Genomic DNA, 14047 nt, shown 5'->3' on the forward strand with positions numbered 1-14047 from the left:
TCATTTTTTTAAATTTTGGATATAATTTTATAGCAGTAAACTCAGTAAAGACATTTTCAGAGGTCAGTGAAAAAAGGTAAAATCTTTCATATAGGAGGCATAAAATCACGTGTTAATGTAAATTGACACAATGTGTGGTACTGTAACAATAGAGAGGACTGTGAAATAGAATAAAATTAAAAGTAGAGCCCGGGGCTTCCCTGGCGGCGCAGTGGTTGAGTCCGCCTGCCGATGCAGGGGACGCAGGTTCGTGACCCGGTCCGCGAGGATCCCACATGCCGCGGAGCGTCTGGGCCCGTGAGCCATGGCCGCTGAGCCTGCGCGTCCGGAGCCTGTGCTCCGCAACGGGAGAGCCTGCGACAGTGAGAGGCCCGCATACTGGAAAAAAAAAAAGTAGAGCCCGAATAATGTGGAACCCTAGTACATGATAAAAGTGGCATCTCAAACCACTGTTTCAAAAATGGGCTTTTAAAAAATTAATTAAATTAATTAATTTTTGGATGTGTTGCTGCACCTGGGCTTGCTTTAGTTGAGGCGAGCAGGGGCTGCTCTTCATTGTAGTGTGCTGGCTTCTCTTGTTGCAGAGCACGGGCTGTAGGTGCGCAGGCTTCAGTAGTTGTGGCATGCAGGCTCAGTAGCTGTGGCGTACAGGTTTAGTTGCTCCGCGGCATGTGGGATCTTCCCGGACCAGGGCTTGAACTCATGTCCCCTGCATTGGCAGGCAGATTCTCAGCCACTCCAAACTCCGGAACTCCACACTCCGGAGGCCCTCCTTTCCACATGCTGCCTCTCCCCTTCCCTCATTTATTTATTTTTATTTATTTATTTTTTGGCTGTGTTGGGTCTTCATTGCTGCACACAGGCTCTTCTCTACCTGTGGCGAGCAGGGGCTACTCTGTTGTGGTTTGCGGGCTTCTCATTGTGGTGGCTTCTCTTGTCCCCAAGCACAGGTTCTAGGTGCACGGGCTTCAGTAGTTGCAGCACGCGGGCTCAGTAGCTGTGGCGCAGGGGCTTGGTTGCTCCACACCGTGTGGGATCTTCCTGGATCAGGGATCAAACCCATGTCCCCTGCATTGGCAGGCGGATTCTTAACCACTGCGCCACCAGGGAAGTCCCTAGGCAGTAAATTCTTGTTGCTTTTCTATTTTATGTATACTAAGTTTGTATCTGTTAATTCCATACTCCTAATTTGTCTCTCTCCCCTTTGATAACCATAAATTTATCTTCTGTGTCTTTGAGTCTGTTTCTGTATATACATTCATTTGTATTATTTTTTAGAGTCCACATATAAGTGATATCATATAGTCTTTGTCTTTCTCTGACTTATTTCACTAAGCATAATATTCTTTAGGTCCATCCACACTGCCACAAATGGCAATATTTCATTCCTTTTTATGGCTGAGTAATATTCCACTGTGTGTATGTATGTATATATATATATATACACCACAGCTTCCTAAACCATTTGTCTGTTGATGGGCACTTGGGTTGTTTCCATGTCTTGGCTATTGTAAATTGTGCTGCTATGAACAATGGGGTGCATGTATCTTTAAATAAGTTTTTTAAAGGCAAATATTGTCACATTGGGATAAACACTATCATCCAACCATATGCCTCATACAAAGGACACAGTAAGAATAAAATAACATGGAAAGGTTAGAAATAAACGGATGGGCAAACATATTAGAAAAACAAACCAAAAAAAGACAAGTAATAATGCTAATGTGAGATAAATTAGAACTCAAGGCAAAAGACATAAATAACCTAGTTATTTTATACAGATATGTGTAATCCACAATGGAAATATTATCAGCCACAAACCATAATGAGAATAAATAGCATAGCCTCAAAATGTACAAACAAATAACAATAGAAATAATCATGGAAAATGATGGAAGCATATTTTTTAATTTTTTGTTTAAAATTTTTATACAATAAAATTAAATCTTTTGGGTGAACAGTTCTGAGTTTTGACAAATGCATAAAGTCCTGTAACCACCAACACAATCAAGATACAGAAAAAAATCTATCACCCTCAAAAATGCCTTTGTGCTGCCTTTGTAGCCAAATGCTCCACACATCCCCAATCTCTTGGGAGTTCTTTGATCTGTTCTCCATCCTTATCGTTTTGTCTTTTCTATAATGTCATATAAATGGAATTATAGCATCTTTTGAGTCTGGCTCCTTTCCCACTGCATAACACCTCTGAGATTCTTCCATGTGTGACATGTGTTGATAGTTCATTCTATTTTTGGCAATATTTTATGGCCAAGTAACATTTAGTTGTAAGGATGTACCTCAGTTGCTTACCACTTACCCACTGAAGTGCTTTTGAGTGATTGCAGTTTTAGGGGATTATGAAAATGGTTGTACTATTTTGCATTCCCACACAGTAATGAAGAAAAGTTCTTGCTGCTTTGCATCCTTGCCTGCATTTGGTATTTGAAGCATGATCTTAACACTTCACTATTAATCAATGAGAATACATACACTCCCAATCAAGTATAAAATACAGAGAGAGATTTGGACAACATAATTACAGCTAAGATTGAATTAATAATTTTTTAAAATTAATTAATTAATTAATTTTTGGCTGCATTGGGTCTTTGTTGCTGTGCGTGGGCTTTCTTTTTTCTAGTTGCGGCAAGCGGGGGCTACTCCTCCTTGCGGTGCGCAGGCCTCTCATTGCGGTGGCTTCTCTTGTTGCGGAGCACAGGCTCTAGGCGCGCAGGCTTCATTAGTTGTGGCACGTGGGCTCAGTAGCTGTGGCTCACGGATTCTAGAGCGCAGGCTCAGTAGTTGTGGCCCACGGGCTTAGTTGCTCTGCGGCATGTGGGAACTTCCTGGACTAGGGCTCGAACCCGTGTCCCCTGCATTGGCAGGCAGATTCTTAACCACTGCGCCACCAGGGAAGCCCCAAATTAATCAATATTTCATGTCATTATCTGTACATGATAGTGAAAACATCTCTACTTCAAGAATCTGTGGAACATTTATAAAAGGAGATCATATTCTAGGCTACAAAGAACACTTTAATTCATTTCCCAATGTAGAAACCGTATGACAGTGTAATAAATGTTGACTTAAAAACAAATGTTTGGGACTTCCCTGGTGGTCCAGTGGTTAAGAATCCACCTTCCAATGCAGGGGTGACGGGATCGATCCCTGGTCGGGGAAGTAAGATCCCACATGCCGTGGGGCAACTGAGCCCGGGTGCGCCACGACTAGAGAGAAGCCCTCGTGCTGCAACGAAGATCTGGCATGCCGCAACTAAGACCCAACGCAGCCAAATAAATAAATAAATATTTTAAGAAAATGTTTCAACAGCAATAGAAATAATCATTGTAGGTACTTCACTGGTGGTCCAGTGGTTAAGACTCTGTGCTCCCAATGCAGGGGGCCCGGGTTCAATCCCTGGCCAGGGAACTAGATCCCACGTGCCACAGCTAAAAGAGCCTGCACGCTACAACTGAAAGATCCCACGTGCTGCAACTGAGACCCGGTGCAGCCAAATAAATAAATAAATATTTTTTTAAAAATCGTAAAGAAAAAAAATGTTGTCTGCCACTCCAGTTCTACAAGGAAATCAAGCCATTAGTCACTAAAGTCACCCACTGAGAGTGGGCCTATGGGGATTTCAGGATGGAGAAAAACAGGAAGCATTCTGTGCTTTGGATACTGCCCCTAGATAGTTAAGATACATATCTAAGGAAAATTTTCCACATCTCCTAGATTCTTGCATCTTCCCATACGTAGAAAAGCACTAAAATCATTAACTTGAGATGTCTGTTCTTTGTGATTAGCAGTAATCTTTGATGTTCGACTAGATGTTTTTTCCCCAGCAAAAAAATTCATATATAGCCTGGCTCCTCCCTTACCTCTTGGGAACACTTTCTCATAGCTCTCCTACTGTCTCCTGGGCTACAGTCCTCAGTAAGACACTGAATAAACTCAACTCACAGCTCTTACATTGTGTGTTTTGGTTTTTCTTAAAGTCAACATCACATAGACGTTACAAAACACTTGCCAAAATAACTACTGTTTTGGATCAAAGAGGAATTTTAAAATTTAACTAAAGACTATGTAGCAAATAATGAAAATAAGAGTCCTATTCAACTACAAACTCAGGCTGAAATGCTTTCATTATTACCAAAAAACAATAAACTTTCCTTATTAAGTTAGGAGGAAAAAAGGAAAAGAATTCCCAAGGAAAACATATAAAGGAAGTAAAGATAACCAGATATTGTGCCCGTGGGTCTTCTTTTCCCTCTTCCAGTAAATCAAACCCAGAGAGCAGGGACATATTGACCACTTGTGAATATGCCTGGCTCACAGTATGAGCTCAATACCTAGAAGTACTTTCAGCTTTCCCAATGTTAGATCTTCTCTCTTTTGGGCTTCCAGTGTAGGCTGTTTATAGCTCTATTTTAGCATTTATTAAAGTGTTGCAATCCATAAGTCTTCCACATCACACCAGTCCTTTAAAAACATATTTGTTTACCACACAGAATGTGCCAGGTGACTGACATTAACTTATTTAAGCCTCGTACAACACTTCTTTTTTTTCCTATTTTTCAGAAATTGAGGCTCAGAAAAGCTAAGTGATCAAGGTCACAGGGCTAATTCATCACAAAGTCAGGATTTGGTTGCACATCAGTCTACTTTCAAACACAAGGTCTTTCTACCGTAACAGGTTACTTTAAATTCAGGGACAAGACTGGTTTGTCACCTCAGCTCCTAGCCTAGCTCCTGGCACAGAATATTAAACAGGTTAGGCATTACTTGCGCCCTGCCGTTTGTAAGGTTTCGTTTTGTGTAGTATGGAGAAACGCACACTACTCACAGGCCGACGACCTACGCCGCGCAAAAAATCAGAATTTAGGACACCGCGCGACTCTTAGTCTTTCCTTGACGCTCATCTTTACGGCTGGCGTGTAACCGCTCTATACTCTGGAGGACTCAGTGAGCAGGGCCAATCATTAGGCCACTTTACAGGCACGTGGCTGGAAGTTTGACTTGCTATTGGTTAATGGCGGTAAAGCCCGCCCAACCACCTCCGGTCTGCTTCTTTAAGTAGAAGCCCGGTTAGTTCTGTTTCCTTTCAGCGACTGTGAAGCGGTGAAGGTGAGGCGGGGTGTGGTGTGTTCTGGGCTGGGGCAGGTCTGTCCTCTTTTTCGGGGCCTGGGAACCGGGTGGAGGGTGGGCGGCTGGCGGTGATGACATGCGAATTAAAGCACGTGTTAGACTGCTGACGCGGGTGATGCGAACTGGAGTCTGAGCCGGGCCGCTGAGGCGTGGGGGTGGGAAACGGGTTTGCGGGTATACCACCTCCTCACCCACCGCTCTCGTTCTTGCAGGTCCCGGCTAGGAGAAGGACGTCGGATCTCACTGTCCTCCTAGCTTTTCGACCCTCCCCCGAAGCCCCTCAATAAAATGGCTTGATTTCAGCGACGGTGTCCATTTTGTTTGTCGCGATGCGCTGCCTTTGAGCCCCCGCCGCGCCTGCGCGTGGCGCCGGGGGTCAGGCTGCAGCGCCAGAGCAGCACGCGCTTGCGCATAACTGGGGCCGTCTTGCCCCCGCGGCGGCGGCCCTTTTAACCGCGAGCTACACTGCGGCACTGGGCTACTGGGGTGGGGGGCTGGGGAAGGCGTCGGAGGTCCTGCAGTCTCTGCTTATTCCTGTGCCTTTCCTGTGAGTCCGAGTGGTCTCCGTGGAAATCAGTGAGACGGGCAGGTTCATGTAACCGCGGCGGGGAGGCCGTCTGCAGGGAGGGGAGATGAGAATTCGGCTGTGGCCTTGAACCGCTTGAGTGAAGGCTGTAGTGCACTTGACACGAACTGGTTACTGGTCCTGAGCTGAACTCGTCTGGCTGAGGTGTGTTCGCGGACCACGTAGAAAAACCGCCGTTTAGGGTCAACTGCTTATGCCCCAGATAGCTTGAACAGCTCACCATGACGGTTTTGTGCATTGCGGGGCACAACATAGGCACCTAAATAAATGCACAATCACTCCTTCGTAATCCACATTCTAGGTGATAACGATCCCTCCTGGATTTAGGTGTAACGTGCATCATTTCTGAGCACAAGGCAGCACGTCTTGAAGGGCAGGTATGCACAAGTGCCATGTCTAGCCCAAAAGGGGGCCCCAAGTTAGCAGGATTAGTAAGCAGTTGGTGTAAATTCTAGCTCAGAAGCAGGGTTTTGTTTTTTTTTTTTGCGGTACATGGGCCTCTCACTGTTGTGGCCTCTCCCGTCGCGGAGCGCAGGTTCAGCGGCCATGGCTCACGGGCCTACCCGCTCCGCGGCATGTGGGATCCTCCCGGACCGGGGCACAAACCTGTGTCCCCTGCATCGGCAGGCGGACTCTCAACCACTGCGCCATCAGGGAAGCCCCAGAAGCAGGACTTTGAACTGAGGATAATTAGCGCCTTCCTTGTATCAGGGTGTGGTCTACTTTGGATCCTCCAACAGGACGGGTCCAGTGATGGCCCAAGAAACAAGCTGCTACTGGCAGCTGAGGGCCCAGGTTTATTCTGTACCACAGTTTATTCTGTTCCTATTATCTAAGCAGGATCAAGTAGAAATGACTTAGATGCTTATCTAGTATTTGACATGAGACATTTATTTTGTGAAACAATGCAAGCGATTGTAAATCCCCACATACTATTTGATTAAGTGCAATAGGGTACAGTCATGTGTAATCTCTACACAATAGTGCATCTAGTCCTTTGCCTTTAATTATTGCACAAAAATTATAAGACCAGCGAACGAGACATGCGCACTGACAGGCAAACTGGCCTACACAATGAGGAATCAGAACAGTACACTGACTGGAATGGTCCGGTAATTTAAGTCAAATGTTTTAATGGTATAATTAAAGTAATCAAATAAGGGTTCAAATATGTTTTTTTCAATATATTAATTTCTTTAAAGTCCCATTCAGGCAAGGTGCTGTTGCTGTTTAAAAAACCACTGTTAGCTTTGTCCACAGATGTAAGTTGTCAAAAGTTAACCCAAGGTAAGTTTGATGTTGAATGCAGCTTTAAACAATTAAAAAATTGTATTGAGTGTACTTCTCAAAGCAAATTACACAGTTTGAGAGAGCCCCGAAACCTGTAAACTAAATGTTCTGACACAAATGCACAAAATAAAGTTGGCAACGTTAAATGTCACGGTAATTTTGAGATCTGTAGTGTTTGATGCTGAGCAAACATCAGCATCATCTTGACTCGAGATGATAGAGAGCAGTCTCCGGTTTTGGCCATCAGAAAAGGAAACTGCCCACAAAACATCCCAAACCAATCAGGTTAACAAAGCATTTAAGATCCCTATTTAAAGCTTCCCAGAGCTCACAGCAAGTGCCAGGTGGAAGGACGGTGGCTCTGGCTTTCTGGCCCCACCCCAGTCCAGTCATTAGGTTTGTTTGATATTTCCACATATGCTCAAGTCTCAGGAAAACATTTGGGATTAGTCAGAAACCAGGTGATTGTACCTCCTTGGTAAAAGGTGTGGGATGGTCTGATCTCATGGCTTTGCCTAATGGTCACATAAATCCCACGGTTCCCGCCCCAGCTGATAGTGTGTTAGAGTGTATGTTCTATGGCTACTTGCTTCCAAAACGCACAATTGATAAGAAGGGTAAGTTGCTATGCATATCTTTTTATCACCAAAGAAATAGTTGACAAAATTCCACTCCCCACCCTCCACGTGTGTAACCACACTGACGTTCTCTTGGTGTGGAGGGCTGCGCCACACAAACTGTAAAAGTGAGAAAACATTCCACTGCACTGGCTGCCTGAGAAAAAGCTTTGGAGGCATCGAGGAGGCAAGGGGAAGCCTTCCAGCTGTGCAGCTTCGCTCTTAATGTGCTCTTCTGCTGCCACAAAAACTGGTAGACTTAGAAAAGCCATGGTGGGGGTCACCTGTAATCTCTGGATCCACCGTGACGATCCTTCCAGTTTTCCTTTGCTGAGTCAAAGCTTTGCAGGAGGCAATCTGGACCCCATTCACTGGACACCTCCCAGTGGGATGGGCACCGGCAGGCAGAGGGCAGAAGCTGTGGCACGAGGAAAGGCCAGTGCTACAGCCCAGATGGCAGCCGAGAACCCCACACCTTGAGCTTCATCTCATAATACTGGGAACACCAGGTCTGCACCCATCACAATTGATCAGCAGCCTCCACCAGTGGGTCTTTCAGGAGGCTGCAAGTGGAGCGAGGATCCATGGCTGAGTGCATGATAGGGATATAAACGTCGTCCATGTTTGGCATGACAAAAACTTTCTGTAGAAAGAAGGAACAGGCATGTGGAAGAATGCTCTTTTCTCAGAGTTGCCCTAGTGTGTTCCGATAATTTTAGGCTTTAGACTAGTTTTTAAAATACATATGAAACAACTTTTCCTACACATTCCAAACTAATTCCTCTATGATACTGAGAAAGCGTTGAGGTATCACACCAGTGCACGAACACGAGAACCCAGTAAGTTCTGAGGAAGAAGCAGCCTTTGATTTCATGTACATATAATAAAATGACTCATGAATTGATAAATAACATTAAGAGAATTAAGAGCATAAGCTGCTCATAGTATTTCCAAATTACTATATCCAGAACACATATTCCAACACACATAAGCCAACTTATCCATTTAAATCCTAGCAACAAAAATGTAAGCTAATTTTTTGTTTTTTCAAACCAGAACCAGTTAAAGCTACGTATGAAAGAAATCCTACTATAGTGAACACCCAAAGGATAATGAGTGATTGACAGTAATGGTGCTTTGCCTATCTGTTTATAAACTTATTTTATGTAAGTGAATTTTGGCAATGTATTCAACTTCAGCAATGCTTTCTTCCAAAGCAAAAACAAAAACAGGTGGCCATGGGAGAATGCAAGCAGTTACCCTTCAACTTCCCAACTTGCCTCAAAAATACCATGCACCAAAGTTTGCCCCCTAAAAGAGATGACCCTAATATCCCAATACCCCTAAAAGAGATGACCCACCCAAATTCCTAATGCAGGATCTAGGGAGATAAGAAAAAGGAAAAGAACTGAAGGCATGAGATTGTCTTTCCCCTAATTAGGTTCAAAGTACTTTTCCTTTTGGAGATAAAATTAAGCTTTCCATAGACTGGTTTTTAGTTATATTTAACCTATAGCTTTTAAATAATAAAAAATATATAATTTTAAAGGCAATAACTCAAAATATACTACTGCAAAAATAATACCGGTATTCTTCAAAAGCTGAAATTTACTATAAAGTAAATAGCCTGTTAATCCGTAAAACCTTAATAGACAACTATGCCTCAAAAACCTGATAAAAATTTGATAGAAACAGCTCATTCCAGGGCCTCAGCTACACTGCTATTTCCCTTGGTGGCAGAATGCAGAAGACAGGCTTAGAGAATGAGCTCTGGCTTAGTCAACTCCAGAAGATCTCTAGACTACCCTAGAAGATCCACAGGGGAGGGACAGGCCTGATTCATCTTTGGACTTCCAGGGTAGGTGGTAGCTACACGCGGAATGTTTGTTTGCAACAAACAAACAATTTGTTTGTTGAAAACAAACCAAGCAAGATGGGTACCACACAAGGGCAGGAACTACCACAGCCCGGGTGCTACTAGCTGGCCAGTTCCAGGCCCCACCCGGGGAAAAGTCCAAAGATAGCCCCAGGAGATGGACGGCTCGCCAGGCCTACTGGTACAAGACAGTCATTTTGCTCTTTGACCCCTACCTTTTGAGTTTCCTCTAAAGACTACTTCATAGGCTTCTGTGGATGAGTTTCAGAGTTTTTGAAACTGAACCTGAAACTTTATGCCTATTTGATCATATGTGTACTTTCCTGGGGTCCATAGCTTTCACCAGATTTTCCAAGGAGGATCCTGACCCACATGAAGTTCAGAACCTCTGTTCTACCCAGAGCTTTTAGAGCCTCAGCATGAAACACTAGATGACACTGCAGGTGTACCTGAAACTCTTGCTCCAGTTTCTTCTCTATCCAGTCTGTCACATGAACTAAAGTCACTTCTCTCTCTCCAAGTTTTGGCCGAGCTTTCAGCTCGATATGTGGTGGCTTCCGGAAACCATACCTTTTAAAGACGAGTAATAACCACATTTAGAATCAAAGAAAAGAAGTGGACAGTACCAAGAACAAACATTCCTCATTTACACAAGGCTTTATCACTACTTAAATGTTCTCTTCTTCCGAAAATCCCTTCTAAAAAACACTTCAGTGCAGCAAGTAGAATTGTGAACTCCCTGTGTCCCTGGACCCAGGGCCGTGATGATCTGAGAACAGTTGTGACAAACTAAGAAAGCCAGGAAATGCCACTGGAAAAGTCCATGACCTGGGCATTGTTTCTTGTTTTTGTTTTTCCTAAAATGGAAAGGATCTTCTTTGTTTCCATTTTTATGAAAGTAGGATATGTCTGTTACAAAATCCAAAATATACAAGTGTATAAAGCAGAAAATAAAAGACATTCTCTCTCTGAGTCTCATAACCAAGATAGGACCACTGAGAGAAGTGGGATCAATTTTCCCCACACTCCTAATATGCATACGTAAATAGAAACGTTCTATAACCTGCTTTTTCATTCCACACTCCACACCATAATTATGGCTTCTCAGTGGAGCAGACTGGCACTCAGAATTGTTGGTAAGGTATCCAGTCAAGAGACTGTGTGCTATCAAACTAAAAACTTCAACCCATCACGGACCAATGTTTTAAAGAATCCAGGCACACCTCGGAGATACCGTGGGCTCAGTTCCAGACTACCACAATAAAGCTAATTACTGCAATAAGGTGAGTCACGTGAATTTCTGGTTTCCCAGTGCATATAAAAGTTATATTTACACTATTCTGTAGTCAATTAGGTGTGCAAAACAATGTACGTATCTCAATTGAAAAACACTTTACTGCTAAAAAAATGCTAGCCATCATCTGACAATGCAGGGTTGCCACTAACCTCCAATTTGTAAAAAACACAATATCAGCAAGTACAAGAAAGCAAAGCATAGTAAGATGAGGTCTGCCTGTACAATAAAAATAGCAAATTGCTATAAATGTTTCTAAACACTCTCAATATCTATACGTATCTTTGTGGATTAATAACAAACAGTTCAGCACTCGAGTATGCACTGCGTGGCACTAGCCTAGAAGTCTCTAATTTTAACTCCCATTGAGCAGTGGCATTTGTAACTCCTAAGTCAAAGCTTGGAAGAGGAAGAAACGTATCAACTCTTACTATTTAAAAAAAATTTGTTATTAGGCTTGGAAAAATGTACAGTAAGTTACTTATTAACTGGTTATTTTTGGATGGTAAGGTTACAGGCTTTTTTTTTTCTGTTTTCTTCATGTTCTTCCAGTGAAAACATTACTTTTTAAAAATAAAATCTAAAATGGTATTTTAAAGTTTTTACTGGGAAACACCAATATCATCATTAAATGATCAGTCAATTAAAAAATCCTTTTGTGATCATTCCTACAAGTCCTTCTGAACACTAAGGCTGTGTACCAGCATGCTGGTTTCACTCTATAACAGAACAGAGCTATCTTTTTCACACAACTGTAGCTTACGGTACAAAGAGGTCTTTTATGCAATCCCTGTATACCCTTATGCACATTTGAATGTCAATTTAAAATTGAGATTTATAGATAGTGATTTTCTTCTGCTGGGCCCTTGAAAAATTTATTTCAGTGATTCTCAATCCTAGCTTAGTCCCCCCAACCGCTGAATCCTGGGGGCTGGGCTGGGCATAGCTTTAACAAGTCACCCAGGTGACTGTGATATGCAGGTGGAGTTAAGACCCACTGGTTCAGTCAAATGACAACTCTCTGGGTAGACCTTCTACCACAGTTACCAAGCACACGTGCTCCTGCCTCCTTAACATCCAAATCTGACCTGGGGAAGTCTTCCCTAACCGCCCAGGACTCTGCTGGATGTGTGATCCCCATCTGTAAGGTGGGCATAACGATGGCCCTGTCTCCGCCGGATGCTGTGAGGACTGGCCAGGTGAAGCAGTTACACCCCAGGCTAGGCAGAGAATAAGAGGGCTACAAATGATAGCTGTTCTCACTGGTGGAAAGGGTTGGCTTGAGAGAGGAAGAAGACCAAGAACAGAAACAGCTCATCCCAAAAACTTCACCAATAACCTTAACTCTTCCTACCGTGTGAAGATGAGTCTTTATATGTGAATTAACCACTCACAGTAGAAGACAGGTTAAGGTTCCATGTTACATTCCATGTTACATGTTACATTAGTTACATTACGACTAATGTTAAGGTTCCATGAAAAACGTTTGAAAGTGCTTCTTCCCAGGAGAAGGTACTTTCCATAATTTCAAGGATCAGCAATTTTTATGGGATTTTTATGGTCACGCAAGAAGGGGAATCACTGGCTGACCCCGAGGGGCCCTCTACGCACCATATTCGGTCAGTCGGGGGAGGTGGAATGTTGACCGCCAAGGTTCCTCTACATTCTTGTACTTCTACAGTTAGCAGCAGTGGTGTATTGGAGACTTCTTCAATCTTCTTTTTAATGAACTCTGTCTCCGTTGCTTTTTGGAAATATTTTGACTTGGTAATTTTATCAACAAACCTCATAATCTTACTTGTTCGGTGACCTCCAACATACCTTTAAATGAGGGACACAGACGGGTGTTAGTACAGATTTTGTTCCTTCACAAACAACTTGGTGGCTCTGTGTTCACCTGACTTTAGACCTGAGTTTCTCAACTGCAGCACCACTGACACGGTGGACTGGGCGATTCTTTGTTGTGGATGTTGCCAGATGTTTAACAGCATCCCTGGCCTCAGCCTACTGGATGTCAATAGCACGTTCCCCCACATATATGACAATAAAAAATGTCTTTGGACATGGCTAAATGTCCCTGGGGGGGGGGAACAAAATAACCCCCAGGTGAGAACTACTACTTTATTTATTTTTAAATTTAATTTAATTTATTTATTTTTGGCTGCGCTGCATGGCATGCAGGATCTTAGTTCCCCGACCAGGGATCGAACCTGTGCCCCTGCAGTGGAAGCGCAGGGTCCTAACCCCTGGACCACCAGGGAAGTCCAGAGAACTACAACTTTAGACAAGGTGCAGACATCAGATAGAGCCTGAGTCTTGACAATGGCGAGTCAGACCAAGTTCTCACAGTGCAAGCAGGGAAGGCATCTCACCTGCTCTCCTTTATAACCTTCAAATACTGAATATAAATCCAGTGTCCTCTGAGCAAAATCTCACCATCTCTACATAGCAAATAAGAAATCAGGCTGCATTAACAGGGCCACAAAACACAGTAAAACATCTGCCTTTTAGATGGTGTCACAGCAACTCTGAGCAGCAACGACTTGTCAAAGGGCTCAGGAGCATCTAAAGAAAAAAGCTGCATCCAGCTGATACGCTAGCAGCCCAGGAAAGCAAGCTTTCCTGTATCACGTCATATCTACCTAAGACTGCCCTAAGAAGAGAGGATATTTGCTCTTAAAATCCTCCACAGTTCCAGAGTGTCAGGAATAGTATGGGTACATGTGTAGGCAAAAGCAATTATTCTTAAGAAGGTCAGGTGGGGAGAGTTTAAATAATGCACACAAACTTTAGTCCCAATTCCTCAAACATCTAGATTCCCTTTTCATCTTCTGTAGGATTTCAAAAGTGAACAGGTTGATATTTTCTTACAAATACTTCTGAATCACCTGGTTTCTTTATCATTTTAGTTTCTTCACTCACTTTAAATAATTAAAAGATCCTTACAGAGAGGCAGCCTAGGCACTTTGATCATTCAGCAGTCCAAGTAACAGGCAAAGGGAGCCACCAAAATGTAGTTCATGATCCAAAAGATCAGCTAAGTGACCCACGTTTTCAAAATTCACCGAAGAAATCACCTGAATGTTTCAACATTGTAGAAACTAAAAGCTCAACAGCAAGTGTGACCCGTCAGAAGGGAAGTAATGTTCCCTATCCACACCAGGGGGAGCTGTTGTGTAATCTGTGCTCCTTGTGATAAACACGCCCTTCAATTCTCTGTTATTTATTCCAACGGCCCA

The 14047-nt window shown here is 43.3% G+C and overlaps 1 protein-coding gene, 1 long non-coding RNA gene and 2 other non-coding genes across 5 annotated transcripts in view; 3 read left to right on the forward strand and 1 right to left on the reverse strand.

Annotated features, from left to right (window-relative positions):
* Positions 1 to 5063: 5063 nt before the first annotated feature.
* On the forward strand, positions 5064 to 5447 carry LOC114889680. Its single transcript, XR_003792073.1, has 2 exons — positions 5064 to 5124; positions 5358 to 5447. It is a non-coding gene; the product is annotated as an uncharacterized LOC114889680 (long non-coding RNA).
* Positions 5211 to 5280, forward strand: LOC114889819. Its single transcript, XR_003792121.1, has one exon. It is a non-coding gene; the product is annotated as a small nucleolar RNA SNORD104 (small nucleolar RNA).
* Positions 5448 to 5476: 29 nt separating the features above from the next.
* Positions 5477 to 5613, forward strand: LOC114889836. The gene has a single exon (XR_003792138.1). It is a non-coding gene; the product is annotated as a small nucleolar RNA SNORA76 (small nucleolar RNA).
* Positions 5614 to 6599: 986 nt separating this feature from the next.
* TEX2 (testis expressed 2) overlaps positions 6600 to 14047 on the reverse strand; it is a 107010-nt gene continuing 99562 nt past the window's right edge. The window contains exons 10-12 of one of the 2 annotated variants that reach the window (XM_029211958.1): positions 12420 to 12629; positions 9964 to 10084; positions 6600 to 8281 (exon numbers count right to left, since the gene is read on the reverse strand). In XM_029211958.1, coding sequence (XP_029067791.1) covers positions 8159 to 8281; positions 9964 to 10084; positions 12420 to 12629 — 454 coding nt within the window. In that variant the 3' untranslated portion in view covers positions 6600 to 8158. The remainder of the gene's footprint in view (positions 8282 to 9963; positions 10085 to 12419; positions 12630 to 14047) is intronic. The other variant, XM_029211957.1, reaches the window with a different exon arrangement.

This window comes from Monodon monoceros, unplaced genomic scaffold (assembly GCF_005190385.1).
Source record: "Monodon monoceros isolate NGI ecotype Baffin Bay Population unplaced genomic scaffold, NGI_Narwhal_1 Super_Scaffold_9, whole genome shotgun sequence".
NCBI lineage: Eukaryota > Metazoa > Chordata > Mammalia > Artiodactyla > Monodontidae > Monodon > Monodon monoceros.